This window comes from Phoxinus phoxinus, assembly GCF_949152265.1.
Source record: "Phoxinus phoxinus genome assembly, chromosome: 20".
NCBI classification, from domain to species: Eukaryota; Metazoa; Chordata; class Actinopteri; order Cypriniformes; family Leuciscidae; genus Phoxinus; species Phoxinus phoxinus.
The window spans coordinates 20,051,396-20,072,782 of NC_136895.1; the positions used below are offsets into that span (position 1 = coordinate 20,051,396).

Consider the following 21,387-nt stretch of genomic DNA (forward strand, 5'->3'; position numbering starts at 1 on the left):
ATCCTTTGGAAAAACCCTCTAAACCTTCTCCACATTGAGTTTGATGAGGCGACCACACAAACGACACAATCTCAGCGAGTTCTCGACTCCGCCGCTCTGACAGGAACAAGAGAATAACGCCGCAATCGCTGATGAAGTCATCAACACACACACACACACACCCTGTCAGCCACGGCACGGCTTTCTGATCATATGTGACAGCTGTTTCCTCTCGTACTTTGTCTGTACGTGTGAAAGTCATCAGACTTTCTTCTTGCGCGATGAGATCTCGCGCGCAGACCTCAAACCGCGGCGGCTGCTACCCCAGGTGTATCTAATGCAGAAATGGAAATGAATAGATATATTTTTCACTTGGCTTTTGGATCATCAAATTACTTTTCCCCCCATGGTCAGGGTGGAGACTGACGCTGACAGATACATTTTTATGAATTTGCATTGCTCTCGGGAAAATAAATATATATATTGCACAGCAAGTGACAATTTATTTTGAAAGTGCATTTCCGCATGTAATTATGTGTGTAGTAGCGAACGGTTAACCTTGTAAACCTGGGATGTGTGTGTGTGTGTAGAGTGTGCTCAAGAATGCTTAGTGCAGAGGATAAGAGCTTAATCCACACACACATGCGAGTGCTGCGGCGTCGCCATGGAAACCGCGGGAGGAAAAAACTGCGACGTACTGAGCGCTGTCTGGGGCTGGATATTTTTAGGTGATGGAGAGAAAAGAGGAAGAAGCCAGAGAGAGAAAGTGAGAACTGATGGAGTATTAGAGAGAGAAAGTCTTTCCTGATGAACTTTAAACTAGTTAGTGTAGTGAAGATTAGTCTCGTACATACACACTTGATCACACGTTGATCATATTTGAGAGATGTCAAATGATGTTGGAGTCGTGGCGAATTGAGATTTTTTTTATGACCAATACGACAAAGATTATTTTGGTTTACATGACCAAAAACTTATGCAGAGCTGATTTTTATGCTTTTTGAAACAAAAACGTACTTTCTATAATAGTAATAATAATATAAATAATTATTATTATTATTTGTGCCATGTTTATGAGTTGCTGTTTTGTTTTTGTTGTTTTGCAAATCTACATGGATGAAAATTACGGATAATTATGCATTTTTGTATAATTTTATGTATGCTTTTTTGGAACAATACATTTGTATAATAATAATAATAATAGTAATAAATATTATTATTTGTATTATTAGTGTCATATTTATGTTATTTACGGATTTTTTAGCAAATCTATAAAGTCAAAAATGACATATTATTCTTATGTTTAAGTGTCCAATAACTGTTTTGCAGAACCAATTTTTATTTGTGATTTCATTTATACTTTTTTTTAAACAATAACTGCATTAGTATAACTTTAAATGTAATATTATTATTATTATTGTTAAAGCTATTGTTATTTATGCAGTTTGCAATATAAATTACATTATGTACATTATGTATAAATTACATAATATTTTTGTTTAAGGGTCCGATAACATGCAAAATTACTCATTTTACGTTTTCTTTTTAAAAACTAACTACATAATTACAAAATAATAATAATATGTGCCATATTAATGCATTTTTTTAATTATTAATAGTCACAAATGACAGATATTTTTATGCTTTTGACAACTTATGCAGAAATGACTTTCTATTTGTCATTTTGTTTCTTTTTGAAACAATTATTAATAGATATTTATTTTTTGCAATGTTAATAAATGTAGATGCATTTATTTTAATTTTGGGGTAAAAGTGCAGATTTATTTGTCAAACAATCTAATTTCTCACTATAGACATTCTCATTTATCATTTTCCATCAAACGTTCAAATATTGTATTATTATTTCTATATATATATAAATATTGAATGTCATAGCAACACCCTGTCACTAACCAAAACACCCTAGCAACTACTGTAGGTGTAAGTGTGGTTTTCCTACAGGGGTTCTGGCCGCAGAGACTGCCAAATGACTAAAGAAACGCTGTCAGCAAGATGGTAGAAAACTGTACATTTCTTGTCTATTACCACCCACTGCTACTTGTACCAATGACGGAAATAAGCGCAGTTACAATATCTAAATATGTGGGAGAGCGTTGCTATAGTGAGACGGTATTGTATTGCAATAGGTAGTACATCAAAGTTAATACCTAATAAAAACTAGTTAGCACAGCATTTGACATTGAAAGGGTCTAATGACAATATGGTTATGGTTTAACTTAAAATAGCTATCAAATAGATGATAAAACCCTATACCGTTAATCGTAACCAGCATATATGTAGAATGTTACCTGAGATAGAAAGGGAGAAAGAGACTGAGAAAGTGTAGAGAGAGACAAAGAAAAGAAGAGCCAGAGAATAAAAGACAGAGCAACAGTTGCAATATCCCTTACTTGACCATATGACTGTAACCCAAATGTGAGACATTCAAACTGACCAATTAGAAAATAACAACTTCCCCCACCGTACTAATGGTGCACACATTGGTCCACAGGCCTTGAGCACCATCAATACCTCTGTTTTTAGGTCCTTGGGGTAAGAAAGAGGGGGGTTGAAACAGTTAAAGCAAATGTCTTCGTTCATTTTCAAATATCTTTGATTATTTTCAACCCTACATAGGCAACCATCAAGAACATCACAGCAACTGCATAGCATTGCTGTAAAAACACCTTAGTAACTGTATAGCAGCGAGTGTTTTACAGCCAGCAGCAGTGACATTCCTTCAGAAACTGTACAAATCTGCTTTATATTGTGTCTTCGTGTCCGCAGCGAATCTGAGAGCTCCGTTTGTATTCAGACAAACACTTCGGCCGGTTACCTGCAGGCCGTGGACTCGGCAGGGACCCCCCTGTGTCTGTCCTGCCAGAAGCCCAGCGGGGAGCACTCCGGCTGGGCAGGAGGATTCTGCAGCCCTGCCTGTATGGAGGACTTCCAGCTGCGCTCCAATCAGGGGTACATGCGCGCCCGCGTGCTGGAGACGGAGCAGGGTGTGTGTCAGCAGTGCGGACTGAACGCCCACCAGCTGTACGTGCAGGTCCGGGACGCCCCGCACACACACCGCAAGGAGATGCTGGACAACACCTGGCTGGCACAACTTCCTCTCAAACAGGTTGGGCACATTTATAGGAGCTTCATGGCCTCGTTCTTGGCCAGAAAAGAGTGACAGTGGTGACAATTATATGTCTAGCTATTACTATAGCGGCATTTTACATTGCCTATGTTTTTTTTTTATGCTGAAATATTCCATGCTAAACTTACTCAAATGTTTAGTGAATTCACTCATCATACTTATTCTGGTCAGTTTTAAAACTGCAATGCAAACACACAAAGTTTCCGTATTTTTAACTTCAAGTAATACATTTTTTGATTTTTGAAAGATTTAACCGTGTCCAAATGCGTCCGATTACCCCCTTGTTCCTTCTGTTCTAAAACTTCCTCTAGAAGGATCCGCGCGGGGTGTACGACCAGGACCCATTTCGTCTGGGAAGTTGGCCAGGGTTTCCGAATAGTGTGTGTTAGTCGCTTCCAAAAGCACATTAGCCAGAATTATCCCCAAAACATTCGAAAGGAGCTCGGCAGACGCTGCGTTTTATTGAGAAAATATTGCTTACAGAGAAAGATAAATAAAGATGGCCTGTTTAGCTTGCAGAGGCAATAAGAGCTTAGCGGCCTTGGGCGTCTGCTCTCTGACTCTCTCTATAGAGTTATCAGTGGAGTTCACGCGCGCACACACACACACACACCTGGCCTCATCGTGTAGCACACAAACACCCGCCGTCCTTTCCTCCCCGGAGCATCCAGCCTTAACACAACGCCTAGTCTGTCAGATTGCCATTGATTTTTCCCACAGTGCATTGCTACGAGGTGCAGGTTTGATTTTTGTTCGGCTTTTCTGTTAGAGCCCCGAGCGGCAGATGCCTGATCAATAACGCGCTTTAAGCTCCAAGTGCCCTCGACGCACAAACAAGCTCACTGTCGTACATGCGAAGGATTGTTACCGGGAGACGTTTGTGTGCGTTTGCCGTTTCCTAGCATTAGCATGTGTGTACGCGTTGACTTATCGACTTCCGAGGTCTAGGAAGGAAACTTCCCACTCTCGTACCGGGAGGTTATCGTCCGTGCCGCGACCCCCGGGGCTCCTGAGAGATTTAGGATAATTATTGGCCGACTCTGTTGAGGGGGAAGGAGAGGATTGATTCCTAGCGCTGCATTTTCCCCCCCAGAGACCGCGAGGCTAAAAACAGACGCCGACTGAAATGCCAGCGCTTCGGCCTCTTTGTGTTCCCAGCGCTGATCTTCCACTCGGGCTTTAATCCTGGTGAAAACACCTGAAGTCCTCCGCCACGGCGGTCTGGTGAAAAGCCCGCGGAGAGGTTAGGAATGAGGGAATTATGTTTTCCTAGAGTTCCCGGTGGGCTATTCAGAGCACTTTCATGTCGCTGTTCAATAAAACAACAGGAATAAAAAGGCTTTACACACAACAACCACACTTTTAAGACACTCAAGACTCTCTTGGGTGGTGCTGAGTTTCAAGTGGCAAACCGACAATTGGTTTGGCTGATTTTTGTTAATCAGCATTCACACTTTTTTACTTAAAGACCCCCTGTGGTGAAAAATATTTTTTTTTATGTTGTTTATATGTCTATGTGGTGTTTTTAATATGCAAACCATGTGCAAATTCATCAGTCAACACCATTGCTGAGTATTTTCTCCTTTTGAAATCGCCCTTGTTCTCTACGTCACAAGTATGTTGTAACCAATCACGTCAACATGTGGGCGGGCTTTAGCATATTATGAACTGCTGAGAAGCCAGGTTTTCCTAAGTATATTTTTCTGTTGACATGAAAAATCAGGTACATTTAGCAATATAGTGGTTGGATTATGTGTATGTTATGATGAACTATAAGCCTTTCTTCACTGACGTTCTGAGTTGTTTAAAGCGTTTCTGATGATTGTTAGAAGGCAGATATCTGACTCTGAAATGGTGAGCGGGAACATGGTTTGTGTAACATTAGCAACACATTATTAGCCGTTTGATAACGTAGTCAAGCCAAAGGCTAATCATATCAGTTAGCATTATGTGTCAGACGTGGAGATAAAACGCATTACCATTCTGATACATTGACTTGTAGACGAGGCTGTATAATTCACTCTTCTACTTTCTCTTCTGAATTAGTTCCTGTTCAAATGTGTATGGCTGAATTAAACCAGTATTCGCATTTCCTTGCCATCGTGTAGCATTTACTACAGTAAAGTTGAGCGAGTGGATCAGGTATTTTGAGCTGGTGTGAGTGAGTGGAGGCGGGGCTAATTTACAATGAAGCAAGGGTGTAGAGTTACATTCAAGCTATTTTAAGGCATGAAAAATTTTAATTTTGGTGATCAAAGATGAGTTTAAAGGAATAAAATAATTGATTACAGGGGGACTTTATCGCTTTACAGGAAACATCATTGTTAATTTTAAGCTTAACAGTTAGATTAATTAAAAAATTATTATTAAAAAATATTTTCGTTATTAATAATAAACGATATATATTTTGAAATAATTTTTTGTGTTGTTCATATTAGTAATGAAAATAACAACACTTTATTATTATTATTATTAAACATATTTTATAACTATGATAGTACTTTTATCAAAATTAGAAGTATATTTTTGTTATTAATAATAAAACAGAGAACAAAATGTTTATTAAATCATTGTTACTGCTGCTTTTAATGATATATTTCTATATTTTTAATTACAACACTGTTTTTTTATTGTTGTTGTTAACTATTTGAATTAAATTCTTATTAGAATATACTTTTATTTAATGATAGGACTTTTATTAAATAAACAAAGAACAATATTTGTGATATGGTGCTAAAAATACTTTTAATTATTATTATTAATATAGCAATATTTCTATTATAATATCTTTTTAAAAAATACTATTATTATTATTGATGGATTTAAAAAAAATATTTGTGTTGTTATTAATTATAAAAACTATATGTAACAATGACACTTTAAAATAAAGTGTAACCGTATTATTAATTTTCTGCTGAATTCAAACTCAAATGTGATTGCTCTGCATGTTTCTACTCACGTTGTGTTATCTGATGAGTTGTCTGACGTTGTGTTGCAGCTGAATGAGATGATACAGAGTCCCGTGGAGGGACAGTTCTGGCAGGTGGACCACATTAACCCTGTGTACAGAGGGGGAGGACAGTGTTCCCTGGACAACCTTCAAACCCTTTGCACCGTCTGCCATCGCATGGTACAGCAAACACATACTATTATTTATTAATTTATCATGATCTTATGAATATGCAACACATTTGTAAGCTTTGGTGGTGAATTTGTGGACGGTTTACTTTGCAGAGAACAGCACAGCAGGCCAAAGACAGAAGTCAGATGAAACGAGGCCAAGCAGCCTCCAAACTGGCCTCTGACATCACACGATTCTTCGTGAAGAAATGAGACGCACTCGCTGTAACTATTAAAAAAAACACATTCTGAGAAGCAAAGAGCCATTGCCTTGGAAACGGGCTGTCTGCGTGTCACATGTCACAGGCGTTATTTACACACATCTGCAGTATTCGAGAATCGTTATTTCCGTGAACACGAGTTAGTTGATCAGATGTTTTTAAATCACTGGTCTCCGCACGAGTCAAAGCTTTTGAAACTATTATATCCGATGTGTATAACCATATATTCCAATAAAGTCACCAAATAAACATGTTATTTTTAAAGCAGTCGTCATGGCGTAGTGGTTATTGAGCTGTGGTGCTCATGCGGGCTTCACAAGTTCGAATCCGGCACATTTAGCCGTCCTGTGACACATTTATCCAGTCAAAGAACTGACATTCTAAGAAAGTGCTCATGATTTGTTCTTTTCGTGGAAGTTTCTTTTGGAACATGCATAATTTTTTTGGATTTCAAAAATATTTGTGTTGCAGGTTTAAAGGGACCGCCGCAGGGTTTGTTGGCTTGAGAGGTTTCCCAGTGTCCCGGAGGTTTTTTGGGGGTCAGTGCAGAGCTAGATTTTCTCCAGGCCGTATCACGAGTGTCTATACAGCGGGATAAGGCTTATCTCTCGACACAGATTGGCACGAGACACAGGGTAGGTTATTCTTAGACTGCTGAATACACTTACAAGAAACTCCAATGTTAGTTACATGCACTTTAGAGGTCTGTACAAGCTTTAAACTGAAGCCCGTACCCGAGATTGCTTAACCCGACCTGACCCAACCGTTACATTTTAAGCCCAAATCCGAATCCTGAAGTCCGTTTGAGATATGCTGTATTTTAGAATTGCGTGTGTGTGTGTGTGTGTGTGTGTGTGTGTGTGGCAGCATGTAGAAGTCTGTCATTTTTGTCATAGGTAGTACTCTTCAACTGTGAGTGACCGAATCTAAAACAAAAATACAGAAAATACAGATGTTTTCACTTTTTTTTTTTTTGCAGGTTCCTTGTAACCTCTCAATAGTGTATTAAATTTGATCAAATTCAAATGGATAAAAGAAAAATATTTTTTTGATAATTTACATGTATAAATTCAACAGGATTTATCTGTACCTTGGAATATATAAATCAGAATAAATAGTTCAGAATATATATATATATATATATATATATATATATATATATATATATATATATATTCTGAACTATTTATATATAATTTATATTTAATATATATATATATATATTCTGAACTATTTATTCTGATTTATGTATTCCAAGGTACATATACATATAGTGAATTAACAGCTATATACTAAATGTATATAATTTAAGTTAAATGTACATACAATTCAAAATATATATTTTATTTAATATACAATTAGATATTTATATGTTCATGTTATTATTCATTATTTATATATTTTTAATTTAATTATTTCTATATAAAAAAATAACTTTTTTCTAACTAATACTTTGAAAAATGAATAAATGTTTTAGTTTTGTATAGAAATTATAATGTAGTCATACTTGTCTACAAAATAGATTTAAACAAAAGCTAAAATATTTACAGATGAACAGGATGAATCTTTGACTAGAAGTTTGAATCTATCTATCTATGTAAACCTGAAAATATAGTCATAAATCCTGATTATGTAGTTGTGTATGTTAAATCTATCTTTGTCAAGATATATTGTGAATGAGTCGTGAAACGAGGTGTAATCCTTCTTCAGGCGTCGCAGAAAAGAAATTGCGCTGCAGCAAAACTTTGTGTTATTTTAATCTGTCTCTGAGGAGTAAACTCAATAAAGGCTGGGGGAGGGAGGACAATACTTCCGTCGCCACGGCAACAGACTTGAGTGATGCATATTGCCAGGGAGATGGGGGCATTTGTACAATTCGACTGTCTGTTCACAGTGATGCTGCCAGACAAATTAGCCGCTTAAAACCCGTGTCCCGAACACTTCTCTGCCGTCAGCGTTGTTAACCTCTGACCAAATCACTACGCACCTTTCATTAGCACGACGACACACAATAAACAAGCTCAGATATGACCAGGAGGGAACCAACTGTTCGTTTACAATAGATTCGCTCGTCAAAAACTTTAGGACGTTCAACTTCCAAACGTAAGAGATGTTTCAGGATGCGACTAGCATAGTCCGTGTTTCCAAAGTAGAAGTAGACGGAAACATGGTGCAAACAATAGTGCGATATTCTCTGGGAAAAAGTTGAATGTTGGCATGTTACTTGAAGCGTTATGTTTCGTGTCGACATAACAAGCTGATATTTTATTTTAAGACACGTGAAAATTGCATTGGCCGGCTTATGAAAGTACCAGTTTGGATAATCATGATGTTCCGTGACTCGTTCGGCACCTCCGAGTCTGATTTCTCTCAGGTGTGAGATTCGCTCGAGCGTACGAGTTAATGAGGCTCAACCAAAAACAGCTTATAGACACGGCTGTGTGCTTTTATTCTCTTTACATCTCCGTTTTATGAGTAGCCAGGCAGTCCCTGAATGGACCGGAGACTGGATTTAGAATAACAAGGACACGCAAACACGAGCGGCCAATCACGGGTGATTCCCTCGGTTTCCTGTCCTTTGAATCTCGGTTTTTTGATCTTTTTTCCATTTTGTTGGCTCTTTACTCCAGCTTCAGAGAAAACGCAGCCTCTGACGTCTGAAACCTTAACAAACCCACGCGCAGTGCGAGCTCCTAAATTTACACATCACTGATGATGAGGCTGGGAACGCATGTCTGCTATAGAAAAAATGGATCATAATGGCAACAATAACAAGTATGTTTGGGCTCCACTTTTATTTCTCATAACTCAAGACGTATGTCAAACGTAACCAGTAGGTTAGCATGCAGTGTATAACCACTAACCACTGGTTTTCCAGTTTAACCAGGTGAATATTTAGCTATTTTATCTAAATATGCTAAAATGGCACTACGCATGTTTAAATAAATAAAAAATAGATATAAATACACATCATCAGATTTTTTTTTCATGATTAAACCACTGAAAAAATAAATATCCATTTTGAAATAAGAGAAATGTGACTTAAATGTATCAATTAAATCTATAAACAAATATTCTAAAATACATATTTTTATTGAACTTGGGCGTATACTAAACATTTTTATCAATTATTATATTATAATGTTTTTAATCAAATATATGCACACTCATAAAAAAAATGTAATTCATATAAATTATCTCCTACTTTTTTTATCTCACCCCAAATAAAACATACACACACATGTATTTTCTGTTATTTTTTTCTTTTCTTTTATGGAAGATAAATAATCTTTAATCTAATATATACAAACAATACCGGTCAAAAGTTTAGAAACATTTTTATTAAAGAAGTCTCTTATGCTCATCAAGCCTGCATTTATTTGATGAAAAATACAGAAAAAAATATTCATATTGTGAAATATTATTACAATTTAAAATAATTGTTTTTTATATATATATACTATAGAATATCATTTATTTCTGTGATGCATTGAGTAATGATGCTAAAAAAAATTAAGCTTTGCGTCTTCAGTGTCACATGATCCTTTAGAAATCATTATCAATTATTATTAAATCATTATACTGATTTGATACTCAGTTAATACAAAATATATTCATTCGTGAAAAAAAAACGTATATTTATAACTATTATTTAATATATAAGGCTTTACTGTACATTACTGTTGCCTTTAAGTACTTATATGCACTTGTGATAATGGCCCTCAATGGTGAGACAACAAGTAGCCTTTTAGAGGATGTGGCAAAGCAAGTACACTCGTACAACTTTAAAAGACAGGTGTGCGTTGACTTTTGAAAGATCTCTTGGGTCATTGGAAAGGGTCCGCCGTCTCGCTGTAATAAGGCTCTGCTGTCAATACGCTACGGCCCCGGTGAGTAATGGTCATTACTTCTCTGCCTGTCAAAAAAATCACAGTTCACACCTGCGAACGCGGACCTATGCGACCACCGGCACGCCTGCACAACTTTATTACAGACGAGAACAAAAGACTAGCAGCAAGACAACAACTTTAATAATGCAGAGACTGAGAGATATTGAGTGGACATCAAATGAAGGCACGCGTCCCGACGGCCCCGGGGGATCTCTGAAGGAGGCCAGATTCAAATGACTTTTCGTGTTTCTTGTCGGGCGAACAGAGGGAGGGAGAAATGCGGACTAAACAATAACAAAGAAGAAGGTAATAAAGTAGGTGACGTTGGGCAGAAGTAGCGCTCCGGGGTAGGAGACCGGCTACTGTCTGTCAAAGTCAAGGATGTGCGAGTAACCGCTTCTATGTCGGCTGGCGGCTGATCCTTATTGTTTCTGCCACGGAATAAAACAATTAAAAAGATAATTGCGACTTTTTATCTCACAATTTTGACTTTTTTTCCCCTCAGAATTGCAAGATGTAACCTCGCAATTGCGAGAAATAAAGTCAGAATTGCGAAATATAAACTTTTTTTCACGCAATTCCGACTTTTTCCGCAATTGCGAGTTTATTTCTCGCAATTATGACTTCTTTTCTCAGAATTTACATATAAACTTGCAAGTGCGAGTTATGAAGACTTTTCTCAGAATTGTGTGTTTATATCACGCGATTCCGACTTTAAAACTCGCAATTGCGACAATATCACGCAAATCTACCTATTGAACTCAGAATTGTGAGGTATAAACGCACAAAATTCTTTGGGGAAAAAAATCTGAATTGTAAGATAAAAATTCACAATTAACTTTTTTATTCCGTGGTGAAAATATGAAAACAATTGAGATGTAAACAGAATTCTGAGGGGAAAAAAGTGACTGACCATTTATTTACTTTTATTTATTTTTATTTTGTGGCGGAAATAAGCTTCCGTAGATCTGTACCATCCACGTCCTTGAATGAGTTAAGCTGTGTTTTCTGCCACCATGCAGTGTGGATGTCGGTCAGGTATAGTAACATAGAAACCGTTATGAAAGACTGTGTGATCTGTAAAGATGAATTGCAGTGATCTGAAGGATGGTGTCTGTTTCTAAGGGAACACTGAGCATCTTAGCTCATTCTCAAACTTTTCTCTGTGCATCAAGAATTTGCCCTTTAGCTACTGACTGAAGATCAAGTTATGTAGAGCTAAATTCTCGAGTAACACAGCACAAGATTCTGAAATGTTATTACTAGCTGTCGTCTGGAAGTGTGGCATTGAAATTAATGTTAAATCAAGACAAGACTAAATGGAATAATTATTGCTGAATTTACTGATGGTATCAGATGCTAATACCATGCTAAGTGGGATGGGTTGCAGTAGAACCCAGTGGAAAATGATAACATTTTAGCAGCATTTAGAGACGCAACTAAATTTGGCTGGTTTTTCCAGAATCTCCCGCCATGAGCAATGCATTTTTGTGTGTGTATATATATATATATATATATATATATAATATTGAAATGCTGTTTATTCAAGTTATTTTAATAATTATTTTAGTTTTTTTGTATAAATATAAATTATTATTTATTTATATATATATATATATATATATATATATATATTATAAATTATATTTAAATTATATTTTTTTCAAATAATAAATTTTTATTTTTGTCTGAGGTAACTTAAAAGGTGAAACTAATATATTATATAGACTCATTACATGCACAGTGAGTTATTTCAAGCCTTTATTTGTGATAATTTTGATGATTATGGATTACAGCTTATGAAAACCCCAAATTAAAAATCTCAGAAATTTGGAATATTACATGAAATCAATAATAAAAAGGATTTTAAATACAGAAATGTTGGCCCTCTGAAAAGTATAATCATGCATATGTACTCGGTTTGGGCCACTTTTGCATGATTTACTGCCTCAATGCGGCGTGACATGGATGCTATCAGCCTGTGGCACTGCGGAGGTGTTATGAAGACCGGCCTTCAGCTCTTCTGCATTGTTCGGTCTCATGTCTCTCATCTTTCTCTTGTCAATGCCCCATAGATTCTCTATGGCGTTCAGGTCAGGCGAGTTTGCTGGCCAACCAAGCACAGTAATCCCATGGTCATTGAACCAGGTTTTGGTTCTTTTGGCAGTGTGGGTTGGTGCCAAGTCCTGCTGGAAAATGAAGTCAGCATCTCCTTAAAGCTTGTCTGCTGAAGAAAGCATGAAGTGCTCTAAACTGTCCTGGTAGACGGCAGCGTTGACTCTGGACTTAATAAAGCACAGTGGACCAACACCAGCAGATGACATGGCTCCACAAACCAACACAGACTGGAAACTTCACACTGGACTTCAAGCATCTTGGACTGTGTGCCTCTCCATTCTTCCTCCAGACTCTGGGAACTTTTTTCTGATGAGAGCAAATTTTGCATCTCATTTGGAAACCGAGGACTTTGGTCCACTGTGCTTTATTAAGTCCAGAGTCAACGCTGCCGTGTACCAGGACATTTTAGAGCACTTCATGCTTTCTTCAGCAGACAAGCTTTAAGGAGATGCTGACTTCATTTTCCAGCAGGACTTGGCACCAACCCACACTGCCAAAAGAACCAAAACCTGGTTCAATGACCATGGGATTACTGTGCTTGGTTGGCCAGCAAACTCGCCTGACCTGAACGCCATAGAGAATCTATGGGGCATTGACAAGAGAAAGATGAGAGACATGAGACCGAACAATGCAGAAGAGCTGAAGGCCGGTCTTCATAACACCTCCGCAGTGCCACAGGCTGATAGCATCCATGTCACGCCGCATTGAGGCAGTAAATCATGCAAAAGTGGCCCAAACCAAGTACTGAGTACATATGCACGCTTATACTTTTCAGAAGGCCAACATTTCTGTATTTAAAATCATGTTTTTTATTGATTTCATGTAATATTCTAATTTTCTGAGATTTTGAATTTGGGGTTTTCATAAGCTGTAAGCTATAATCATCAAAATGATAACAAATAAAGGCTTGAAATAACTCACTGTGCATGTAACGAGTCTATATAATATATTAGTTTCACCTTTTAAGTTGAATTACTGAAATAAATGAACTTTTGCATGAAATTCAAATTTTTCAAGTTTCACCTGTATATATGTGTATGTATATATATATATATATATATATATATATATATATATATATATATATATATATATATATATATTATTTGAACAATATATGACAGATGTATATAAGTTATAGTATTATAATAATTCTACATTTTAATATATTAAAATATAAACACTTTAAAAACACATAATATTTGTATACACACACAGTCACATTGATCCAGAAACAGTCTTCACTGCCCAATCCCAATTCTCACTGATAATCAGACAATGTCTAGAACTGATCCCAGAACAGCACGACAGGAGAATATTCCCCTCCATCCAATTAATTACAGTAATCACTGCGGAGAGCGCCGAGCGTCTCTGCAGGTGCCAAACCGACACGCAAAACAAGCGATCGAGGAAAGGGGCAGGGGGAAAAAGGCATTAAAAAAGGATGGACGTTGGGTTTTAAGAAGACAGGAACGGCAGGTGTGCAGCCTCTGGTGTTTGGGATGAGGGTTTTTTTGGAGTTGGGGGAGGGGGAGAATCGCACATAATTTGTTCTTCCGATACCTCGTTCCCTGCGTAAACCATTAATCTTCCTTAAACTCCCATGCAGAGGAGAACTCATTAGTTAGCCAAAAAACAGGCGAAATTTGCTGCGCTAAGCACATTATCTCTCACACGCACATACAAACATGGAAATTTGGAGGCCAGTTCTCACTAAATGAGTTTCTAATGACATCCAGCACACGGTTGGGGAAGCATCAGTGTTGCGGACGCCAGCGTCCGCCCCGAGGAATAAAAAAAGACTGTTCAAAAACTGCCTAATGGGTGTCATTTGCTAATGTGATTATATTTACAACAGGATGACTGCCGTTTCCTTACAACACTGGTGGTGGTCTCTGTTTATTTTACACGCTCAGATGTTTGTCGCGCAGTATGCGTGGCTTTTGCTAGATAATGACCAAAAACACAATCAGTCCTATCAGTGGGGATTAGACACGAAAATAAGGCCGTTTATGATTCACGCTACCTGCGGCCGCTTAATGGATAAGGCTCCGGCTGTTTTTCTTATGCGTCATATTATAAATTTACACTTCAATTACGTCTCGCCACAGACCGTATTAGCGGTGGAAAGGACGTTTTTGACAGCTCAAAAGCCCCGTGACGGTGCTGAGGAGGTGTCTGAGAGTCAGTGAGTGTGAAAGAGAATATGATTTTGCATTGATTTATGAAGCTGGCAATTCTGCCACAGTAAACAGCCATTTACTTCAAAATGGCCATCTGAACTAAAGCGTTGGAAGGATAATTGCGTGATGAAATTCAATGGCTGTGGTTTTAAGCTGAGTATCATTATTAATATTGCTCATAATTAGGGTTAAAGATCAGACCAAACCTCTAACCTGAAGTTGTCCCGCACTGTTTGTGCTAGAACGGATATGAATGAGGCTTCAAATCCCGTGGTTTGTTGAGAAGAGTGTGTGGTTTTTTAGTAAGTGGCTGAACTTATCATCTGCCTGTTGAAAATTGTAAGTCCTAGAAATCCTACAAAATGAATGCCCATTCACATGAAGAATGGTCATTTTATTTGCATCCACTCCAACACACAATAAAGATCTGTTTATTATAAGCGCACTGCAGATTAGTCGTCTGCTGTTTTGAATGGGGGTTGTGCGCAACAAACTTCCATATTCGGTAAAACACGTCGCATTGCTTCCGGTTCAGGTCTTTTGGATGTTCTCGGTTAAAGCTACACTGTGTCATTTTTAAGTTGATTCTTAGCAAAAAACACTTTGTTCTTTCAAAATTATATGTGCTCATTAATGTATAATTACTTCTACCAACTAATCAAGTATTCTCATAAGCGTAGAATCTGCCATTTATAATACATACGAGCGAGTCGCCATGTTGCGCCTCCATCTTGAAAATGCATTAGCCAAAGAAGGACATACCTGGAAATTCAAGCTTCGCCTTTCGCGGTTTTACACTCAGTGGCACCAAGACGAATGCGAGGGAGAGATTATTCGCGACTGCCGGCAGATTTGAAATAATACGGCCACCGTAGGAGTTAAAACGCCCTCGGAATGGGAGGGGCTAGAAAGTAATATTCAGTTGGTAGTCGTATACAATTTCACCGCTAGATGGGAGAAAATCCTACACAATGTAGCTTTAAATAGAGTGGTGCGGGTTTGACGTCACTTTGTAGGCCAATCGGCGGTTAGCATTACACGGGTTCCCTTTGACAAAAACCCAATCGGATTTTCCTATAGGCTTTTGGGTTATCGCTAAAAACAAGCTCTGTGATCAACAAAAGTTTATGACACTTGCGCGTTTTGTCCATCAAGAACACAACTTCTATGAATTTTGAAGCCTAAATGCAGTCGCCACAAGTAAAAAGCTAAAGATAGGCTACAAACGAATACACCACGGTCCCACAACTCTAACGTCACCATCACTAAGCTTCCGACAACTTTTTCCATTTTTATCTAAAAACATTTTCCCAGAACGTTTGAGTTAGAATAGTTTACACTTGTTAGCAACCGCCTTTTTCAAGACACGTAACAACAAAAAACACTAGTGGGGTAATATTGATGAATTTTATGTCGTAGAATAAAACGTGAAAGTGTCTTGAGCTTGAGTTCACCACAGACTTTATTTCAGCCATTTAACCAAAAACCCATTGACTTCAGGACGATAGAACCGGAAATGCTACAATGCTAACTCGTTTCCGCTATTTAGCCTACAAAGTGATGTCATACCTGCACCACTATATAGAGCCATTTTACTCAAGACACCTTCAAAGAAGCGAGCAAAGATGAGCATAATCGGTGTCCATCACATTTGCATATATGATATCTATATTGTAGTGGTGAGATTGGGACGTTCATGTTTTCTTCAATAGAACATGCTAATCAACTTTTTGTAGTACTTTACAGTAGTTTGCCCCTAAAGCAAGTCAAGTCAAGTCCACCATTCCTATAAGATCATAACACATCACACTGTACGACATGGATCTAATAAACTTGGGTACGACATGTTATGTAGACTACGATGATGACACCTATTGAATAATAGGCTTCAACGCAAGTTAGTATAGAAGAATAAAATTTGAATTTGAATTCATTGAAAACCTCTTATCAGTTGTTTGGCAAGATTATTAGTGTAGTAAAATGTTTTTTATTCCAAAGCAAATTTATCCAGGTCTAAATAAACTATACATCTTGGTGAATATTGCCTATGTAAATTAGTTTGGCTAAAAAAAAATAGCATTAATTATTAAACAAAGCTATTTTTTGAATTTACACTGCAAAGGTGGCACAGAAGTGCTTCTGAGCTGGCATTTGGGTGTCTTTACACAAACTGTATATATATATATATATATATAGACTGCAGCTCAGAGGTGGCATAAATGTGTAATTTCAACTATAATTTGATACTAGAGTTAAGAGAGCGGGCATAATTTGTAATAACCTAATTATTTGTAGTAATCGAATAATAACCTCTCTCATTTCTCCTTGCCTAGACTCTTGAGGTTAGCGTAAGTAAGAAGTGGCACATCTTACCCCACTCTCCCTAATCACAGTACCAGATGTGCCTCAACCCTAATGGAAAAGTTCAACTTTAAAAAGCTTTTGGTTCAAAGTTATTGAGTTCCTAAAGTTCTGTGGTTGAGCACAACATATATATATATATATATATCTTCTTCTCCAATCAAAGTGTTCACTTTAGTTTTGTTCCACACTCGGAATTATTTTGAGTCATTGCATCTGTTTCAGGGTTTAACCCCCCCTCCCCCCTCGCTATGGGAAGGATGCTTCTCTCTGCAGAGCACAAGATGAACTAAATGGGTCAGTCTCTTAACCATAATTAGTTCAAACGTCAACGCCTCTGAATTATGGATGAGTCGAAAAGTCAATCAAATTTTATTGGAAGTTGAACCACCTTTTTTTTATTTATTTTTTATTGGAGAATCACTTCCATGACCTGATTTGACCAAACTCTGCACACCATGGTCAGAGTTTGACACATTTACGTGTAGCATATTGACAAATAATCAATAAAGTGCATTTTCATGTCATAAATGTGGATGAATAATAATTTAGATGAATAATTTCACTACTTTAGTTTGACTTTGCCATTTTTATCAAGTCACACAGTACTGCACTACCTTCTAACATGAAAAGCTGGCTGTTTATTAAGAAATATTACAGGGTTATCTTCAGTATTAATAACAATAATTAATAATAATTCGTTACATTTATATAGCGCTTTTTCTGAGACCTCAAAGCGCAGCATCCACTTGGACGATGCGACGGCAGTTAATTGCGCCAGAACGCCCACCACACACCAGCTTACTATTTCAGTTCTACACTGTAAAAAATAAATTTGTTGTTTCAACTTAGTGTTCGTGCTGCCTTAATTTTGTTTAGTAAACTCAAATATCCAAGTTGTAACTTAGTGCTGCCTTAAAATTTTCAGTTTTGTCAACTTGAAATGTGAAGTTGTACTTACTTTTTTAAGTTGAAACAACAATTTATTTTAAGTGGAATGCACATGTGTTTTTGTGGGAAAACTGTTTTCATTGCTAATGAATTTCTCGATGTCCTCAATACATTGTCAACGTCACTTTCCATCCTGTTAGTCTTTTGTAAAATCTCTTTTACTGCAAAAAAAGATATGCAGGAAGTGACGTCATTTTCACGGGAAAACAAGTATTGTTAATGGATTTAGTGACTTCTGTGGTATTTTGTGGTTAGTTTGTTTGTCACTCTAAAACACACACACACACACTTGCTAGTTGCAGGTTGGACACCTTTTGCCTTCAGAACTGCCACAAATCTTCATGGCATAGATTCAACAAAGTACTGGACACATTCCTTAGAGATTTTGGTCCATATTGACATTATAGCATCACTCAGTTGCTGCAGATTTGTCAGCTGCACATCCATGATGTGAATCTCCCTCTCCAGCACATCCCAAAGCTGCTCTATTGGATTGAAATCTGGTGACTGGAGGTCGTTTGAGTTGAGTGAACTCATTGTCATGTTCAAGAAACCAGTTTGAGATGATTTGAGCTTTGTGACATGGTGTGTTAACCTGCTGGAAGTAGCCATCAGAAGATGATGCACTGGTCATAAAATAAATGGACATGGTCAGCAACAATACTCAGGTAGGCTGTGGCGTTTAAACAATGCTCAATTGGTACAAAGTGTGGCAATAAAAAAATCCCTAGACCATCACACCACTAGCAGTCTGAACTGTTGATACAAGGCAGGATGGATCCATGCTTTCAGGTTGTTAACGCCATATTCTGACCGACCATCTGAATGTCGCAGCAGAAATCCAGACTCATCGGACCAGGCGACTTTTTTCCCAATCTTCTATTGTCCGATTTTGTAGCCTCAGATTATTGGCTGACAGTAGTGCACAACAAAGTGTCTTGTACTGAATATGTATGAATATATACAACTTTTTTGTTTTTTAAAGCAGTAACAAATTATAGCTATTTTATAATTTAAATTTAAAAGATTTTTGTTAAAGAAAATACTGTAGGATTTATTTATTATTGCATTGCACTGCAATAATGAGAACTGTGGGTGAGGTAACAGTGTCAGTACAGTAGCTTCAGTAATTGTTGTATTCTGGCAGAAACTATTGTTACCATGGTAATTCCTAATCCTATCAGGGTACCGCCACAAAATTGAGTGGGACTGCAGATCCAGAATAGTTTTCAACCTGTCTACGTTTGTTGATTCAGCAGGGACAAACAGCGAAAACTGAGCTCGGATCAGCATATTGGCTCTAATATACTGGTTAAATATGAGCTCAGCAGGTCCCAGAGCAAAGCTTTGATTAAATCAGCGTCCACAGAGAGGCTGTGTTTTCACACAAATCTGATTTCTTCCCTCCAGCTCGCCTTTTTCAGCATCGCCGGGGCAAGAAAACCACCACAATTGTGAGAAGATTATCTCAAACCTCATTCCTAAACAAAACTCCGCTTGAAAAGTTCAAATCTCAAGAGGAGAGAGCTGCTCGAAAAGGCTTCCAAGACATATGAGAAAAATGACGACCGTGGATCCAACTCCGTCGAAACTCAATATAGCCTAGATTCTTATTTTAGAAAAACTAATGATGAACAACGCGTTCTTCTTCATCACGGTGTCAGTCACGTGACGCCACGAGCGGAACAATGAATTTCCAACGACTGAGTAATAATTTGTTTCCTTTTACAGTCTGAAATCTCGCCGTACTGTCACTAAACTGTCTTGTTACAGATCAAAACTAGATCTTAGACTAATGGTACTTCGGAATTGACAGAAATGGTTTTAAATGGCTGTGTAAGGCAATTTACGAGTACTTAAGGTCAGGAACCGCGAAAACACGTCCTCGGTCTGACAGAACAAGAAAATGTCTAGACTCTGCATTCCATAAGGAGGAACAGAAGAGACCGTTTCAATGGAGCTGTCAGTCAAAAACTTTCTTCAAAAGGTATTATGTACATAATCAGAGCGGAAGTTGTCCAGCACTACCACACACACACACACACAAGCCCATAAACACATTCACATCATTGCCGTTTCAATCTGAGGCAACGTGACAGCTCAATATTACTGAAACTTCCCCATCTCCATTTATCCACAACAAGGAAGGAAGCCAAGGAAATGAGAAAACAAAAAGGACGGGACGCATGAAGGGCCCATGACAAATATATATTTAAATAAACAAACTACGGTGGCCAAGAGAGCTCAACGCGCTGCAACTGAAGAAAATGCATGCAAATATAAAACACCTGCAAATAAGAAAACGTCTTCATCAGTTTCACAACACGACCAAATACAGAAACGTAAATGTTTCCAGGGGACATCGATAAGTGACGAACCCGGCTGGAACATGCTTATTGCTTGTGAGCATCCCTATGCCCGACTCCCTTCGAAGGGCAGACGGCAGAGGCCTTGGGACTTTGGAGTGAGCAGTGTATGGTGCCATTAGCCGGTTGGATCGCACTTTGTGAAGGGACCAAAGCAAGACAACTTAATTTCCTCATTATTTTCACCTAGGATGTTCCCGTGGTGCATCAGCTGTTCTTACGACATTTCTTATTATTGCGGTTAACCTGCGGGTCCCCTGGAAACATTTCCGTTGTAGTCTGTGCTATTTGTAACGTGTTTCTGTATTTGGTTGTGTTGTGAGTATTTGGAGCACCCGTGTTGTAAAACTGATGATTTGTTTTCATTTGCATGTGCTTTTTATTTGCAGGTGTTTTCTTCAGTTGCAGCGCGTTGAGCTCTCTCGACCACCGTATAACACCAAACGAAAGCTTTTAGTATGCGAGACAACTAAACTAGCCTAGCGTTACTTGGTAATCGGTAGCAAGTGATCTTAGTAGGAGGGATGGTCAAGTGGTCTTAGTAGGAGGGATGGTCAAGTGGTCTTAGTAGGAGGGATGGTCGTTCTAGAAAGAATTTGATTGGACATTTTTTTCAATGCAAGACGATTCGTTGATCATATCGGTCAGTTTTTATGGAAAATAAAACTTCTGAATGTGCATATCTGCTAAGTTAATTCTGTCAACATTTAGATTAGAAGTTCATTAGCATTAGCCTCGCATAAACTAAAGGGCTGCTCACACCAAACTAAACACTTTTAAAAATCGTTCTATTTCTACGAGAATATGGAATACCACAACTATAACGTTAACGACAAGGGGAAAACGATATTGATGGAATCACTTTCAGAGCAAATTTTATTTCCAGGTGACGAACGATCAGAACATTGAGAGCCAATCAGAATAAAATCAGAATTTTACTACGTCAAAATGTTTGCCTAACAACATTCACCGCCTCTGAAACTACTCTGACCCAAACTTGGTGGGTCAGATTAATTAGCTAATAATATTTTATGCTAACTTTTTTCACAA

General features: G+C 37.7%; 1 protein-coding gene across 3 annotated transcripts in view; it reads left to right on the plus strand.

Annotated features, from left to right (window-relative positions):
- The window catches only part of zranb3 (zinc finger, RAN-binding domain containing 3), a 56,007-nt gene extending 49,269 nt beyond the window's left edge, over positions 1-6,738 (plus strand). For all 3 annotated transcript variants that reach the window (XM_079593305.1, XM_079593306.1, XM_079593304.1), the window contains 3 exons: positions 2,767-3,106; positions 6,126-6,257; positions 6,362-6,738. In XM_079593305.1, coding sequence (XP_079449431.1) covers positions 2,767-3,106; positions 6,126-6,257; positions 6,362-6,460 — 571 coding nt within the window. In that variant the 3' untranslated portion in view covers positions 6,461-6,738. The remainder of the gene's footprint in view (positions 1-2,766; positions 3,107-6,125; positions 6,258-6,361) is intronic.
- Positions 6,739-21,387: the final 14,649 nt, after the last annotated feature.